Below are 18,674 nucleotides of genomic sequence, written 5' to 3'. Positions count from 1 at the left end.
TAACTCAACTATAATTATCTTGAAACGATTACAGATGATGCTTTAGCGGATAGGGGGTCAGCAAAGAAACAACATTCGACACCACCAGAGTATTTAGAGAAACGTAAACAGGAAAGAGAGAGACGACGGTCTGAAACTGGACTTAGGCAAAGATTCAAAAAGAGTGGTAGAAAGTCTGAGACTACAACTGAGGTGAGTATAAATTTATGTGTTTATAATAACATCTTTTTAATTTGCTTTCTTTGATGTTTGCTTAGGACTCTCCAGCATCGCCACGAAAAAATCAGAACGATGATTCAAACCTGAACGATTCTAGAGAGCAGGGTCTTAGGTCTTCAGATGGACGCGGGTCAAAAGTCAAGGTATTGAAAATATACAATTGATTCTATTTCCGAACTCCTATATCCTTAGGCCCTCAAAGTATTTACAATTTCTATATTTATGTTTAGGATCGCTTTACTGGTTGGAGACGAAAATCAGAACCAGGTTTCCAGTCGTACGTGTGTCTCAATCAATCTGACGAGGAGCAAAAGGAAGATACGGGGGATACGGGGTCAGCTACGGTCGAAACTGAGTGCGCGATCATTGAGAACGATAAGCATACGAATTCTCCACCATCAGAAACCAAAGAGAACAATGAACAACAGGCTCAAGCACAGACGGTCGAGGAAATAGTTGGCCGCATCCTCATGCAGAACCAAGAATTCCAGAAGCTTCTCGAGAAACAGCGAACGAACAGTATACTCAACGTCAGGCAGCAACAACGTTTCAATAAACGTATCTCTGCCGACACATCCGATGACAGCGATTCTGAAAACACGATTTATAACACTGATAATTCAGTCAACAACAGAGTATCGCGTACGCGTGCGGGCCACCGCGAACGACTTGTCAAAACGAATAACACTTTGAATTCCTTATCCTCTCCCCGGGATCACCAGCCAGCCTTGCAGTTGCTTTATGATAATTTGAACAAGACTGAGAATAATAAATCAGTCGAGACTAACTCGAAAAACAAGGTAAATCATGTGCAAGAGAAGAAGGCGTTGTTCGACGCGTTCAAGAGGCAAAGTATCGTGACTGAAAGCAAGATCATCAAAACTGCGCTGAGGATAAGGGAGAACTCAGCGACTAGGAACGAAGAACCTGCGAACCAAACGTCCGTACCTGAAACTGAAGTACAGGTAGCAGGCAGCGATAAAGGACTGGTAAATGGCGAGAATATGAACGAAGTCGCTCAAGAAGGCACAGGATCCAGCAAAGGTTTTGGAAACTACGACAACTTGCAACACGTTTGGGAGGGTTTGCAGGAGGAAAAAGGCTTAGACGGGAACGACAGTCCAACTCGACCAGCGGTTTGGCTAACCAAACTCTGCGAAGGACTACCCACGTCTCCTCAAAAATGTGGCTCCCTCCCACGCAGTTTTCAAATTCATCCCAACTCCAATCAGAACGTAACGAAATCACGGTTCTTGCAGAGAGACGGTAAACCAATGAGCGAGAGACCTTTCACGATAGCTTCAGACAAACCAGCAGAGATCAACTTGGAAGACATGGAGAGATACGCTTCAACTTGCCAGCCAGAAGGAAGGATCGCCAAATTTCCTACGTCGGTATCGACTTCCACTTCAACATTCTTCTGTTCCTTGGATGACACCTTGACGGATGCGTACTCAGAAGTCCACGTGTCCTCAACAACCACCAACATACACCCAGATCACAAGATTTACAGGCCAAACACCAGTGGTAGCACGATTTTCAAGAACGTCCTTTCGAAGGCTGGGAACCGTCTTCAAGGCTTGAGGAACACCATGAGCACAGAGACCTTGGAGTGCAGCGAGGAATTAGAAAGGACCAAGTACTTCCGCTCTCTGAGTACAAGTAAGTTGAAGAAGAAGAGCAAGTTGAAGCATTCGAGGGAGTCTTCATCGGACGTGGAAGAGCTCGTAGGCTGCACAGCAAGAGGATCTTCAGACCTAAGGATCCCTTCGCTGTATTACAAGCAAGGAAGTTCGAGTCTGGGTGCTCGTATCGCTCAGTCTGATTACGCCGATCCTTCGATACTGTTCTCCGAGAGCAAACGCCAACTTGCGAATTCGTCTCAAGCAAAACAGGAGAAGAAGGAGGACGAAGAGAACGCGGAAAACAGGGAAAGCGAAACAGACAGTTTCTACGAGAAGTCATTTGAGACTATAGAAAATTACGTGGACGCAGATGTGGACGAGGCGTTCCGGGATAGTGCAATATTTAGCGACATCGAGGAGGTTCTGGTGACCAGGCCTCTCTCGGAGGATACATCGTTCAAAAGCAAAGTAGCTCCGCCAATCCCCGCCAAAAAGAGAACAGAGTCGTTGAATCCCTCAGGGTGTAACTCTTCAAAATGCAAACCAACCGTTGCTCAAAAACCTGACTATTTGAAAGTGAAGTCAGCGTTCTTGAAGGGACAAGAATCGGACTGCAAAACTCCAGCGAGATCCCCTTTGACCGAGGGAACAACGTATCAGTGTTCTACAACCATTTTGCAGAATAGTTGTGCGCAGAATAATAGTGAAGATAAGGATGATGTGTCAGCGGGACAGAGTCAAGCAGGTTGGGTGCGAAAGATAGTGGGTCAATTCCAGGGTCACGTCGAAACGTAATTCATACCAATGAAATTGTACAAATATTAAACTGGGTCTTGAAACGCATGAATTCTACGTTTGTCCGAAATCATGTTCTAAATGCCTCAACGGGGTCAAGCAGTCATTGTCCAGTTGTCCAAAGTTTTATTTTCAAATGATCTCCAAAGCAAAATCTTTGAGATTATATTTTATTAGTACAATGGAACGGGGTAAACAGGATACATACAAAGGTTGATCTAGATCAGCGATTAGAACTGACGGGTTTTATTATCTGATCTAGGTGAAATTCAGATGCTGCACTGGAAAACATGATATGTACATAATGAAGAACTTTCCATGAAAGTAGATAACAATTTTTACATTTGATTCATTTTCATGTTTGCCATTCTTTTCATTCTACTACTAACATTAATCTTTGTACGAGATTTTAAAGAACCATGTACGCATTACGTTTCCCTTTACATTATTTTGTGCCTTGTGTAAACTATTGCCCACGCGACATATGAAGGTCTAGTATTGAAACACGCGTATGGTACAACATTGAAACAAATACTGCCAAGCGTTTTGTCATATCATGTAAACTAGCGGTAAATGGAAAGACGCTATTAGCGATTTCAATTAACGTTCATATTTAATCCGTGTCATATATAAATTTCGTGTTAATAATACAGGGTAATTAGAGTCTTATCTGTGAAATATTTGCGGTCTTACATATTTGAATGAAATGTAAACATATCTGTTGTGAAAAGAAAAATGTTAAAATTGTTATGAGAGGTTAATTTTAAATCACCCTGTATTGTTGCAAAGTTTTACCAAGAAAATTTTCATATTTTAACATTGTTAGTCAAACTATGCAAATAAACGCGCATGTCGACTGAATATTCTAAGCGTCGATGTACTTGCATTAACTCGTTAGGATTGATTATTTTATGTTTTAATAATAAACATGTCCGTTCACGTAGATCAGAAGGATCGATCTTTATTTTTTATTTATTTACAGAACCTAACGAGTTATATATTTTTGTTTAATTATATTAAACGAACGCGATATATTTAATGTTACTTAGACAATAATCACCTCATGATAGAAAATGAGTGGCTGATTTATTTGCAATTATGCTAACACAGTTTCATTGCAATAAATCAACTTAATTATTGTCAATATTCATTTTTGTAATTTCTTTCATTCGATAAAAATGTTACAAACAAATTGTTATCTGTACCTTTTACACCATGTATTATTATGAAATGTATAGAAAGGATCCAAGGGTACATCCGGAGGGTTAATATCCAAAGGTAGATCCAAATATTACTTCAGGTAGGTTTTTTATTAAGAGAAATGTCTATTTACAAGAGGTTTTCAGCTAGTCGTGTTTACAGATACAAGAGTAAATGATATACATTGTTCATAAGTTAACTACGCAATACTGTATGTATATAAAAGAAAATGAAACAAAAAATGACTAAAGGTGAGAAGCTCGTAAAACTAAAAAAAAAGGATCATTCATTATACACATTATATACAATCGTAGTAACTATATGATACACTTAATCATAGTATTATCTTGAATTAGAGTCTGCCCTCTAATCAGAAGGAATCTTCTGATTAATCATTAGTTTCGATTACGAATATTAAATATAGAGAATAAATTAAGGTTCATATCTTGTTTACTGAGTTTCTGTGACAGGTGTTGTACGACAGAAGTCTATTATACAAAACATAACGCAAAGCAACTGGTCCATTTTTGTACAAAATGTTACATACATTTTGCTCTACGCTACATTTGTTCTCAATCATAAATGATCTGCAATGACATCATCATATTTACTGCGAAACAAACAATTTGATTTATTTTTCATCGCTGTGGGTCAATATGATGATTAATTGGTCGTAGATCATTCGTATAACTACAGTTGCCTTCTGTGAACTCTATTATGCACAACAAGAAATATGTTGTTATTATTCTTTTCTTTACAACACCTAGTCAAGAAACTCTTTAAACCTACAATTCATCTTTACGACAACGGTATGCTCTTTCAGTGGTTCCACTTGCAAGAATAGTTAAATCGTCGTTTCTATTCGCAGCTAAAGCTTTGGTTAATAACGCACTATTAACATATTGACAATCTTTATAGTTTCCCCGTTGCGATTATTCACGCTAATTTTCTTTGAACTTACATTCGCTGTCCTCCCTCGAAGAATTTTTATTAAATATATAATATATATATTTATACTTAATATATATATATCTCTCTGTTTTTCGTATCTCTTTGTCTCATTCTCTCTAAATCGCTTCATCATTTTTACAATATGATCTTGTCTCTTAAAATATTCTGTTTTTACGCACACGCGTACACTTTCATTAAAACAAAAAACATAATACATAGCTGAATAAAAACGTCGAATCGGTTGATTTTGATTTAACAATAATCAAACAGCACCTGTGGAAAATCCTGAAAGCGACTCTGTTGTTTCCAAAAGACAAACAATAATATTACCCGTTTCATTGATTAATTCTATGTAAGACAGAAAATAAAAACAACTTGATACAACAGTTTCATTATAGTCACTTTCAGGATTAAATAGAAACAAATGATAATTGAATATTATAGGAATTCATTCTTACAAGAAACAAATCTGTTCATTACTGAATTTTATTTTAAAAAGAACACCATTTCCTTCTTTTACTTTTCCATTTAAATTATTCATACCTTTATCTTTTAATAAATTTAAAACACGATAATAAACAAATTTGTCTTTTATAATTTTATGAACATAATCCTATAATTTTATCAGACAAATTTTATAGTTTTCATTTGTAAGGGCAAAGCCACTGATCTGGTCAATACGGACAGGTACATGTTATCGCTGTACTATTTGTCCTACACTATGGGAATCTACATTTTGTGTATGTGTGTGAATTAAATAAGATATTGTTATTTTTAAAATATAATATGTAAAGTTTGTAACATAAAAAATATGAAATTATTATTCTAATTTGTGTTCACTGTGTTTGATCACAATATATAATTATTGTGTGAGGCATTAAAAATATTGCTTACTTGCATTGAAATTGTCAATGTATATAAATATAAACTTTATTTATGCAATTATTACTTTAAATCTCATATACTGACAGTTCAATTCACACACTATACATATACATGAAGATACAATAAAAATTAAGTATTTTCAGCTATGCACTACATTCAACGAAACACTCTCAGAGGTATATTTAAAATTTTGTGGTCATAATTAGAGTATGGATATGTAAAATCTGCATGTAAAATGTTTCTGAGTTCCTGGTGTTTCTCTACTAAATTTTGTCTTCTAATAATTGGTCTGTGATACAGTATACATATAATTATTCTTTGTTTTCTTCTTCCCATACTTTTTTATTTCAGCTGTTGTCATTTGTAAGTATTCTTCCTTTGGATTTAGCCAATATATATTTAAATACTTTTTAAGATGTATATCCGATACCATGAATGAAATTATTGTCATTACAATAATACAAAAATTTGCCAGGTAACGTTGCACTGTAATTATTTATAACATCACTGAAAGAAGCGTTCAACTCTGCTGTATGAATGCTTTATGAAACATTATAAGTGTTTTATGTAAGAACATGTGAGAAAATCAGTAATATATCCAGGAATTAAATACTTTTAATTTAATGAAAAAAACTTGTGCAAATTATTAACTTAATTGACTTATTAACTGAAATTTATATTTAATATTGTATGAGATGGAATATTATAATTTATTAATGTGCATGATTCACAGTAAGTTATTTATGTTCACCTAAACAAATTTCTTTCCTGGCTACATTACGAATGCAAATATATCTTTATACTGCTTAAAAAGCATGTTATATAGAATTTTCATCTTTCATTGGGTCTAATAATCTTATATCACACCACTATACATTTCTTCCTAAATTATTTTCAAAACTTACAAAACATAAGTATCTTTAACTTCGTTCAAAATTGAGGGAGATACTAACTATTCATTAAAATATTGTTTAACAAAAATCATGTTCTTAAAATGTTGGAAAACAGACAAAAGTTAAACAATATCAATACTAGAATTATGAAAGTAACAAGGAAAATTTAAACAGTAATACATTCATTTTCAAATGCTGTCTCAGCAAGCATTCAACATCTCCTATTAGTATATGCTTAATAGCAGATACGGGGAAGACATTGCTTTATATACTTCTTTTACAAGACACACTAATTTTCAAAAATAACATTTTAATTAAATTCTCAAACAAGCTGTCTTTGATTAAATACTTCGTATTTGATTGCTCAGGCATTGATTGTAATAGTATACTAAATTGCTGACACGAATAGATGTAAATGCATTGCAACATGGACCTATTTAATCATATTCCCTGATAAAACATCTCTCTTGTCTTTAAACCTGTTCTCTGTGTATATTATCTTAAAAAACTTACTAATATTGCAGATACTTTGAAAATTTCTATCAATTCAATATTCAAATGTACAACTACATTTAATATGTAACAAATACATGCTTGTAAATTATTAGACTTCATGCAATCAATTATCACTTTGTGCAGCTTATATGCACGTGCATAATGAATGAACAAGGTATATCCTAGACATTTTTGTGTATTAGGAATGAGTATATAAAAATGATATTGAAAATTTATGCACGAGACAAGAGTGATATTTAAAATGGTAAAGTGAACTATCTTGGACATATTTTGAACACAATAATTTCAATTTCATAATAAATTGTTAGCATAAAATATCCTTTCGCTACACAATTTTGTTGCATTTTACAATGTTATGTTCAATGTTAAATCTTGCACATAAGTGGTACAAATACATGTCTTAGAGGCTTTATTTAAAATTACTTAAAAGATATTAGTGTTTTGAAGTTATTTAACTTCTAAAATTGAAAGAATAAAAGAAAAATATTTGCAAAAATGTTAAATGTTTCATATTAAAAAATTACAACTATTCAATTCAAATATTGGAATGTAAGAAAATAAACTTATGATAAAAATTGTTATTGAACACATGTAGAAGTGTATATTATACCACTTATGTTTCCACTGTAAACACACCATGTTATTAACATAATTGTTCATCATAATGCACTAATATCATAAGCGATAAGCAGTCAAATACTATTTACTATAATATATTGTTATTATAGTAAATCTTTAATAGCATAATACTTTCTTTAATAATCTACTTTCTATATACACAGCAAATTTTTTTCATATAAAATACCAAAATATTTCAACATTTCCAAGATAATTTTACTTTGTCAATCCTTCCTAGTTCAACTTACATTTCACCCCTGCTATGGTAAAGCAATCACTTTAACTTGTGAAATATCAATGTATTGATAATGGATGGAAAAGTGCTAGAACATTACTTAATTGTAAAATCTAAAAATTCTAAACTAACAAATCAAAATTTAATTTACTTTAACATAATAACTGCATTTTGAGCTTACGAATACTATCAAGCAATCTATGCTTCATTAGTATTCCTAGTCGAATTACGTTAAATTTAGATAGCATTAATTTAATCGATGCTAATGCTAAAATATATGTTCATTGTTCTAAAAGAAATATCTTTATTTTTGTCTTTTTTCATATCTTAATTATTAACTTGAAATTTCAAGTGTTTCTCTTTAGACAGAAACAGTGTTAGACCTATTTAGTAATTTTAATACTAATTTTGCTAATGTCTGATTACTGTTTTTACTTTTTTTGTTGACCTGAACTTATAATAAAAATTGCAAATAATTTTGTAGAATTATTTCTGCACAAACATAAGATTAAAAAAAAGATAAAACATTGACATATTTTATGCGGTCTTCTTAAATTTTGAAAGTGATATCTAAACTTAATTTAATACATTTCTAAACTAACGATTAAATACTAATTTGTCTTTTATACTACTTTTCATAATTTTTTCTTTTTTATTGCAGAAACTGCATATTCGTTTATCTTTTTACTTATTGTAGATACAATACTGTGAAAAAAATTGTGAAATGAGTATTACTAAATTATATATATCACTTTTAACACAAGTAAAAAATTGAATTGCAAAACGTTTTTTTTAATTAAATAATGTAGGCTATATTGTGTTTCTATTTTAGTTACCCAGGTAAAAGATATAAATATCACACGGTAATTATGAACCTAATTTAATAAAAGAAAAAATCTCAATTATTAAAGGAAAATTAATTTCTAAGCAAAAGTAAATATGCAATGTAATTTTTGCATAAAAAATTGTTCCTTAAATTCTATTTCATCCAGCACTCTTCCCCCTGAATACATCGTTCATGTATTAAGAAAGTCTTTCGCAAATGAGAAATATTTCTCCCAGTCTTAAAAACCAATCACACAAAAATGCATTTAATTTCGTTATCTTTTCAGAAAATACTAATTATATAAATATTTATATTTTACTTATGGAAATAAATTTGTTTCCAAATATATAGACATATAGTTTTGAACTTTAAATTCATATAATATACCCGTTATAGGCGTAATATTCCTACAATAAGCTAAATAAATGGGTGGAATATTGTTCTGCCCTTAATTCCCTTTTTTTTAACTCCAATCACCATTCATAAACTTGATAATTACTTAGATAACTTAAAACGTCCTGAATCTCATAATTAAAACAATTTACATATTTAGTAAAAAATATCGTTTTGAATATTATAAGAATTGAATGATAACTATTAAGCTTTTCCGTACATATTTCTTAAAATAAATAATTTATGATTGCCATCATAAACTACTTTGCAATTTATACTGTATATTTATAGTACAATCGTCCAAAATTAGAGACACTGATGAACGCAATGTCTTATTAAAATAACTTTTATGCAAAAGCCCAATGCCTACCAAAGTAAAACTTATACAAAAACATACAATATATACTGCATTGAATTCACACCTTTCAATTTAATTCTACCCCTTCTTTTTCTCAGGAAAAATATATATATTTAGGACTGACATTTAATAAGTATCATTGCTTTTATATATTCGGTAACTAATTTGTATCTGAATCGTTGTCTTTGTTGCTATGTAATGTTCAAATATATTAAATCTACTTAAACTACCTTTGGCCAATATCTTATTAGAAGTGTACAAAGATAAGAAGCTTACGACGATGTAATTAATTTACGATCAGGATGTAGAGATATTTTGTGTTATCGTACAATCTAAAAACCATTCTAAAAATATAAGTGCTCGTATATCTACAAGTAAACATTGTTTATGTATAATGAGACGAATCAGAATGTATTCTAAAATGAGTTTAAAATTTATTCAATTTTTCAATCCTTTTAATCAAGCTTCACGTCTAGCTAGACACTTATTACAACGGATACCAAGAGAATATAAATTTTACGCTTGCAATTTAATATTAAACCATTCTTGAGAGAAGAATCCGATCAGTATAAGCTTTATTTTGTCAGGCATAAGGGCAAATTTACATATTTGAAATATATCATACTTCTTCTCAATAATCCCCTTTCGTGATCTTTCCTTAAATCCTCGAAGATCACTAATCCTAAATTTGTCTTCGTTAAAAAGTTATCGGTAAATAACCAGTCTATGCAGCATTGACTATATGGAGAACAGTGACGAATGATGTGTGTGTATGTATGTGTGCACTAAAGTACATCGGTAATCGATTTCATTTGAATGCACTTTAAAACAGGATAATTAACTATTCTCTTACCAACATCAACCACTGCCTCTCAGTACAGTCACATTTTTACTTTACACGCAGTCATTGGAAATCACAATTCACTTGCGACACAATATGTCTGCACAATTTATAGTTGGAAGATAAACTTAGTAACTGGCTTCGTGCCCAGCAAGTATGTACAAGTCCGCTCCTTCAGATTCGGATAGTGTGCCTGATTGAACCAAATGGCTCTCCAGCATCACAACTCTTTAGGGACAAAATATTTTCTTGTTAATTATTTTGTAAATAAATTACAAATGTTTCCAACATAACCTTAAATACATACTTATCAGATCCAAGTAATCTGTACGTTCTACTTGGATCACTGATTTCTTGCGTGACTTCGCCATTTTTAAAACTTCTACCTTGCATACCATGCTTGTGGAATGCTAGTACGCTATCTGGTAAACAGACTAAAAAGAAATTATTGCTAGTAAACTAGTCTCAACATTAGTGATATAAATAATTGATTAACTTACTGATTGATTCAATTTGAAAGTTAAAGTGTAATTCTGACATGTGCTTTCTGCTTGACCTCGGTCTTCCTTGTAACGTGACTACTTTTACTACATCTGTGAAACAGAAATAGTAAATCATAACGAATACTAATTTAGCTGTAGATTAAATGTATAACACTTACTATCATAACACACTAATATTGCATTTTTCTCTAGTTGTGTAACATTAATAACATGAAGGTTTTCTCTTCTTGGTATCACAGTGGCTGTAAAAGTTAATCATAATTTAAATAAGATAATAAAATTTATGAAATGTATGCTATCTAGTTATAAGAACCTGAACCATCCATATCTTCCAGTTCGTCGCTGTGAAACCAACTTGCTCCTGAATTCATGTTTATTAAATCCAATTTTAATTTGTTCTGCTGATATGGTTGCTTTACAGATACACACACCATTGGATATTCCATTTCCGGCGTGATAATAATTTCGAATACATTTAATGGCGTCGGTAGTATGCAATCGAAATGTTTCAAAAGCATAAATTTATTAAGTGGATCGTACCACTGCATTAAAAATATTCCCGTCGGCATGGCACCACAGAGATATTTATACCTGTAACATATAAAATGTTATATCCAATGTAATATAATTATTATAGTAAGATTTATTTACTTACCCATTGTATGGATTTCTACCAACGCAACATTTAGTACAGCCCTTTGTATCTGGGACTTTAGTGGTAAGAGCAAACTTCCTAGGTACTAATCTCTCAGGTATTTTGTTCATGTGCAATGAAAACCTATGGCTTTGTTTGCTTTGCATGGCTAATAAATCATGCCTATATAACTGAGGGGTTTTTCCTAAAAGTTGTTTACTCAGTTTTATATGTACAATAAAAATGTAAAAATGCAACTTCATAAAAATATTTTACCAGATAAAGACATAAGCACATCCTTAATGACGTACATCCATATTGTACGTCTTGGATACAATTGATCAATTGCAGTTTCATGAAGTTCGTTTAGGTTTAAGTTATAAATTCCTTCTTCTGCTGCAATTAGTAGATGCTGATCTCTTGTGTCTGGATGAATCCAGCTCGCAGTACAATGTATTCTCAATGGACATCCATTGAATACCTAAATAAACATCTTTCTATTAATTCTGTAAAAATAATAAACACAGAATCAATATGAAGTACACTGACTTTTGAAAAACATGCACCCATGTGAACTTTGGGTGTGGGTGGCAGTCCATTGCTGATAGGTCTGGGTGGTGTGTGGCGCTTTCTGTCCCTTCTTCTTGGAGGAACAGGTGGAGTATCAGACAACAAATCTGGACTCATACTTTCTCTATCTCCATCGCTTGGTGTTTCATTCTGACCTAAAAAAAAAAGTTCCTTTCTTCAAAAATGTTTAGCCACAAAATTAAATTTGAAATTATGGAATGAAGGCTATTTGTTATTTGCATTCAATCATTACAGTTATTAGGAATTGGTTTTAAAGTATTAGAGTCAAAAATAGGAGTTTAAATCAATGGTGCTCCTACCATTAGACTGTGGGGATTCATCTCTAGGACAACTGTCCGACAGAGACCGTTGACGTTGTCCATTGACAGCGGCTAAAGACTGGGTACTGCTCACCAAACCATACAACTCGTCCACAGAGCTGTGACGCCTGGGACTTGCTTGAGATCCTATGTACCGAATCTACTTTTTATACTACAGCTTCAATTCACCCAAACCGTTTAGAGTCTTTAGATTAGTTAAATCATCAAACTACTTTCATGTACCTTAACTACTTAAACAGCTCTTAACTATTACTGATTTAATTTTAGTTTTGAAAGATTAATCAACCAATTATTACAAGTGTGTAGATCACTTCTTTATGTGCTAAATTAATGTAATATAAGAATTTATTCTTACCTGACATGTTATAGTACGGACAATGCACTTCACAATCATTTGATGATTCTCCAAGAGGGAGCGTTGCTCTAGAAAAAAGAAATGTGTCAGCAAATATTAATATATAAAGTACACATAAAAAACTGGGTATTAGAACAATTAATGTATGAAAGTAAATGTTAGTAACTCATAGGTACTCTCTAGGAAATAAATTGAAAAATATTATTAATATCAATTAGCCAAGAACTGAAATAAAACAGCCTTATAAAAGAGAAGGAACAATATGTTAGAGTGCTGCACCGGAAAAATAAAATATTTAAGCAAGAAGTGTTAAAAGACTGAATACATTAATACAGTATTTACCAACAGAAGTTTTGCAGGAAGATTTCAGAATAGTATTACTCTCAAGAATAAGTTGGTTTTAAACTATTTGATTTTACATACACTGTCAATACCTTGTGTATGCAGTATCTAAAAATTGTAGGATGTAAAAAAAAAGTAGATTTTTATGTTAATTTATTATTCTATACCACCTTGGATAACTGTTAATAACTAAAACATATTGTTGTATAATTAGAATTCTTCATAAAAATTACTTAAAGCGGACTCAACACTTGTTATCAAAACAAATTATTTTAAGAGGCAGTTGTCACTTTCAAACAAAAGTAACAAAAGAATAACTGAATTGAATCTACAACCAAAAGATGAGGCAGTCTACTATTATACTTTATCATTTACTTACTGCAGGGAATATAGCTGGTCACAATGACCACCAACCATTGACATTGCATTCCCCCTGCACACATGAAACTATAATCATATACTATAAAACAATCACACATTTTTGTCATTGACCCAATTAAATTGATGATTTATATTACAAATGAATTTTCATACAAATTGTATGTACAAGGCGATTCACATGTGCTTTGGAATATTATGTGGATAATTTATTTTTCCAAGAAAAAATTATTATACTCTTGTACTTTACATTCTACTAGACATATCATTAATCACAATACATATAATTACTTGTGATTAGTGCATTAATGTAAATTCTCAGTCTAGTAAACATTAGACACTTTGCTTCCTTTTATTATTCCTGATTTTCTATCAACATCACCCTATAAGAACTTAGTTTAACATAGTTTAAACATAATTTATTAAACATCTGTAATAGAAAAATGAACTTCCACCACCAATATGGCTTGCAGTTGTTTGATTTATCTTCTAATAAATTCACATGCAATGAACAACATTAAGAAAATCAAATGTTTTGAAATTTAAGTATGAGTTATTTACATACATACCTCAAAAACTCATGCATGTTGTAAGTGTTATAAGATATACAAATAAAGAAATGTATAATAGGAAAAATGAGAGAAATAAATTTTACAAAGCTGTTTAAGTAACTTAAACGGTTTTAAATGCGACACAAGAGATAATGAAGATGGGAAGTTAGATAAATGGATTAGTATGAAGCTGCGATTGAAACTAAACAGCTTAATACAGGGTATTAGGAGATACGTATAAGTGCAAGGTGCAAGGTGCAAGGGAAAAGGGTTACCTGCCAATACCTTAGCAACAACTCCTCATCAATGTACTGCAATAGACTCCTGTTGGGAGAAATTATTAAAATTACAAACTGATCAGAGAAATTAAAGCTATGAGAATTAAAATGAATTGTGCAATTTGAATAAGGATTAGACGTAATACATATGAGAGAAAGTAACTGTTTCAAAGTACCCTGCTATTTCAGGATGTTAAGTATTATTTAAATATAAAATATCTCTTCTAAATTAAACACAGCAGAATATATGGCACATCCAAATATATGGTACATAAAAATATTTAATAAAATATTATCAATATATTCACAGTGACTCTTGTTATTTACTAGAATGTGCAATATATTGGAAAAAAATTAATTATAAGACATTGTGAGTGTCAATCGTGATAAACAAATACAAGAAGTCAAAAAGATCTTTACATGACAATCAAATGTAATAACAATACTTACATAATAGAAGCAATGAACATATAAGACCTTTCTGAACTTTCATTTTAGGCATGCAATATTTATAATACTTATACTAGTTACTATCATGCACAATTCATATCAGCACTTTAACAAGAGTATCATTTATTTGCATGATATGAATAAAGTTATTAATGTGCTTATTAAAATCAAGTGCATGCAAATGAAAAAAATCTACAAATATAATTACAAAATTAATTCATCCATACCTAAAATAATTTTTAGTCACGAGTATATGAATCTTAAAACACGCTTCAAAAGCTTGCTTGAAAAACTAGAATTGCTTATAATATATGCATTATTTTAAATAGTAAAAAAATTATTGCATCTTTGTTACAGTTTCATTAATAAACATTTGAATATTAACGTTAAATTTCCAAGTAAAGTTTAAGATTGGGTAATTATTTTCACACCAAATCACTTGTCTTATACGAATTACCTTAAACTCATATGAAATATTTCTGTGCCTGTTTTGCTTCGACGTGATTCTCTACTATCTGTTGTAACGTTAGCGCCGAGAGGACTAATACAAAAATAAACTATATCATGTCTTTGAAAAAACAATATTGAAAGACACATGAACTGTATTAAATTTAAATTAGCATCACACTTGAAGTATTTAACTTATACTATCATGTCATACCATTAATATACTTCATTTTTTGTGTAAAAATGCCATTCGCTATTGTATCATTGTTAATTAGAACAATATTTACAAAGCAGAAGCAGACGTGCCATATGCAGCTTAATAAATGTAAGAAAAAATTACTGTTCTGTTTTATACTTTGCATCAATGTACATATTCATTGCATTAAATGTACATATAACAAAACAGTAATTACCATATTAGTGGAAGGATCTTAAAGCCACCCCCACATTGTGTATATTCATTGCATATCGCATTATAAAATAAATAATTTTATTTTAAATGTACTTACTTTTCCTGTACATCTTCAAATGCAGTACCAATACCACAATCTGGATGAACATCACAATTATGAACGCCCTAAATTTTATGTAAAAACAATATTGATTATTTTTTAAAACATAAGTTTACAGAAAATATTATTTAAAAAATATAAATCACCTTTACATTATTCATGATATCCATAATATCCCAAGCTGGGTTAGTATCTACTGATGGTGATATTATGTCTCTTTGTAATGTCCCATCAATATTAATCTGATCTGAAATCAATTAAAATTTATATCCAATCTTTGAAGGCTACCATAGTTGATATTTCATTCTAAACAAATACATCATTTACCATCACTATCTAATTGCGGTATAGGACTTTTTGGTCTAGGTCTTGCAGTATGACGTGAGGCTATCCTTTGTGGTACATTGGGTACAGCTCCATCTTCATCGGCTTCTAAATCAGTAAACATATGACTAGGGTTTGATACCTTTTGCAACAACTCCAAGGCTAAACGTTTGCTCATTTCTCCTTGAAAAAATGCGTGCTGAAATGAAAGTTTTTATTGGAACTTTCATAGTTGTATTAATTCACTGTAACAAGTACGAAAATGAATGGTAAAAACCTGCAGTAATTTTTCGGCTGTTGGTCGTTTTTTAGGATTTTTGGTGAGAGCAACTTTAACAAAATTATGAAACGTTGGGCTCCATTTATCGCGATCTTTTAACGTTGGCGGTTTGAAGCCAGATTTTGACATAAGAAAAAGTGCACGCATCGGATGTAAATCAAACATAGGTGGTTGTAATTCAGCTAACTCTATTGCAGTGATCCCACATGCCCAAATATCACAAAGTTGATTGTAACCGCCCTTTCTTTCTACAGCTGCAACCTACAAACGAAACACTAATTTTTTATCCGTCTTATCAAGTATAATTTTAAATATACATTGACACCCCAGAAATTCAAGATACCTCAGGTGCCATCCAGTAAGGAGTACCAATAAAACTCTTTCTTTTATTAATAGTTGCAGTAATTTGCGCAGACACTCCAAAATCAGCCAATTTGACATCACCAGCTTCAGTTAATAATATATTGGCACCTTTAATATCACGATGCATTTTTCCCATGCTATGTAAATAAGCCAATCCTAGAAGAGTCTCTCTACACATATATGCTATTTGTATCTCTGTTAATGGTCCAGTTACTGTAACACGATTAATATTTTAAAATCACAAATATCTTCAAAAAAAGCCAACTCCTTTACCGAATATAAATTACTAGAAAAATGTTACGCATGAGTTAGAAAGTGAAACGTACTGTGATATATATCTTGCAAGGAACCACCTCCACAATATTCCATACATATCCATAATTTATCCCTTCTTAAATAACTTCCATAATACGCAATTATGTTAGGATGTCTACAATCTTTCATCATTAAAATTTCCTGCTGAATAATTGCAAAATCATCTCCTAAAACATTTCAAATAAAAAAACAAATGAAACATTGCAAACAATACATGATCACAGTTTAGAAAGCTATAATTAATATTAAAAGTTAAAGGTTTGAATCATTTGAATATTAAAATCGTTCCATCGGTGTCAAGAATACTTGTACCAATTACATTCTTGCAAAATCGTGTACTACTGAAAAATCATATGTTCATAAAGATAAGCAAGAAATTGTAATTGCTCACCTGGTTCCAACTTGATAACCTTAATCGCAGCGAGGTCATTCATGGAAAGTCTTTTGGCCTGCGAAAATAAATTGAGCAGCATATAGACCCAATGCGAACGACAACAGAAAGGCAAAAATGACGAATACAAACCTTGTAAACATCTCCGTACGTTCCACTACCTATTCTTTGAATGAGCTCGTACTCATCCTGAGGGTTTCTTCGGCTTATGTCACTGGATAGTGCATTAGCGTTCAAAGCCATCATAAAACACAGATTCTCGTCGATCTAACACCTAACAAGTGTAATTAATATCTACAAAAGAAGATTAACGTTAAAGTGTAAAAACACATTTGTTCGTTAGAATGTCACTTTCCTCGAAACGTCGCCATTGTTCACAACAGCTCTGAGGTTAGTCACGACAGGGTAAGCGGTACTGCGATATATCGATCAATCGATTACCCTCTTGCAATGAAATACAGAGAGGACCTATAAAAGGAATAAAGTTGAAGCACAGAAGTGGTTATCGACTGGGAGAAACGTTGTAGTACTGTAGTGGTGAAATGCTAAGTTATTAGGAGAAATATGCACTCGGTATTTTAATGACTTAGTATTTTAAGTTAGGAGAGTTTATGATAGGAGAGATAGAATGATATACGCACTATATTATGAACTGTGTGTTATTGGCAACTTTTATTTGGTAACTTATCGGTAAATTTACATAATATTGCGATTGATATGTTATCGACACTGCGGTCGGTAAGTTAACAGCGGGGCAACTGTCGGTAAGTTATCTACGCGCTTCGGTCGGTAAGTTATCATCGTGTCAACTGACGATAATATACCTGCATATTGCGGTCGGTAAGTGACAGCGTGTCAATAGTTTACCTACACATTTCGGTCGGTAATTTTTCATATCTTATGTTACCGACGAGTTACATTATAGTTTGCGAACTGTTTTAAATACATAATTCACATCTTCGGACCCAATATTATTAAATATGTAATAAATTTAGAGCACATTAATGAATAAAATTAATATTAATTGAATTTTTTTCTTTTTTAAGGGAACTAATGGCGCCATCTAGCGGCAGTACGTTGAAACTAACGAAGCAGCAGTTCCAAAACCTTGTAGTTCACCCCGTTCGCAGGAGAGATGGCGCCACATGTTCATTTATAAAAATTCAATTAAAATTCATTTTATTTATTTAATTTATTATAATTTAATTTATTATAACATTAAAATTAGTATAAGCACCTTTATAAAATATTTAGTTTATAAGATTACTATATATTATAACATAAT

General features: G+C 31.8%; 2 protein-coding genes across 23 annotated transcripts in view; one reads left to right on the top strand and one right to left on the bottom strand.

The window, feature by feature from the left end:
* Window positions 1–3,590, top strand: part of GEFmeso (Guanine nucleotide exchange factor in mesoderm) — a 58,909-nt gene extending 55,319 nt beyond the window's left edge. For all 4 annotated transcript variants that reach the window (XM_076540660.1, XM_076540659.1, XM_076540658.1 and 1 more), the window contains 3 exons: window positions 35–192; window positions 258–362; window positions 450–3,590. In XM_076540660.1, the coding sequence (XP_076396775.1) occupies window positions 35–192; window positions 258–362; window positions 450–2,639 (2,453 nt within the window). In that variant the 3' untranslated portion in view covers window positions 2,640–3,590. The remainder of the gene's footprint in view (window positions 1–34; window positions 193–257; window positions 363–449) is intronic.
* Window positions 3,591–3,930: 340 nt separating this feature from the next.
* Window positions 3,931–17,805, bottom strand: hppy (MAP4K3-like protein hppy). Of its 19 annotated transcripts, none has more exons than XR_013040720.1 (22): window positions 17,522–17,803; window positions 17,390–17,447; window positions 17,010–17,165; window positions 16,664–16,896; window positions 16,318–16,581; window positions 16,044–16,239; window positions 15,863–15,963; window positions 15,714–15,781; window positions 15,215–15,298; window positions 14,315–14,353; window positions 13,480–13,533; window positions 12,759–12,826; window positions 12,383–12,529; window positions 12,042–12,217; window positions 11,769–11,973; window positions 11,514–11,697; window positions 11,172–11,449; window positions 11,017–11,100; window positions 10,856–10,948; window positions 10,663–10,789; window positions 10,368–10,583; window positions 3,931–6,182 (listed from the first exon to the last, which is right to left on the bottom strand). XR_013040720.1 is itself a non-coding variant. In XM_076540671.1 (21 exons), the coding sequence occupies exons 1-21, from the start codon at window positions 17,633–17,635 to the stop codon at window positions 10,484–10,486; spliced, it is 2,823 nt and encodes a 940-aa protein (XP_076396786.1). In that variant the 5' UTR covers window positions 17,636–17,804; the 3' UTR covers window positions 3,931–10,483. The 19 variants fall into 19 exon arrangements, 17 of the variants coding, with proteins under 17 accessions (XP_076396786.1, XP_076396785.1, XP_076396793.1 ...); XR_013040719.1 differs by having other exon boundaries at window positions 3,931–6,161; XM_076540671.1 differs by having other exon boundaries at window positions 3,931–10,583; window positions 15,869–15,963; window positions 17,522–17,804.
* Between the last annotated feature and the right edge of the window lie 869 nt (window positions 17,806–18,674).

This window comes from Megachile rotundata, chromosome 15, assembly GCF_050947335.1.
Source record: "Megachile rotundata isolate GNS110a chromosome 15, iyMegRotu1, whole genome shotgun sequence".
Lineage (NCBI taxonomy): Eukaryota > Metazoa > Arthropoda > Insecta > Hymenoptera > Megachilidae > Megachile > Megachile rotundata.
The sequence above is the reverse complement of the archived record's forward strand: the minus strand, read 5'-3'. Positions and strand labels throughout refer to the sequence as shown.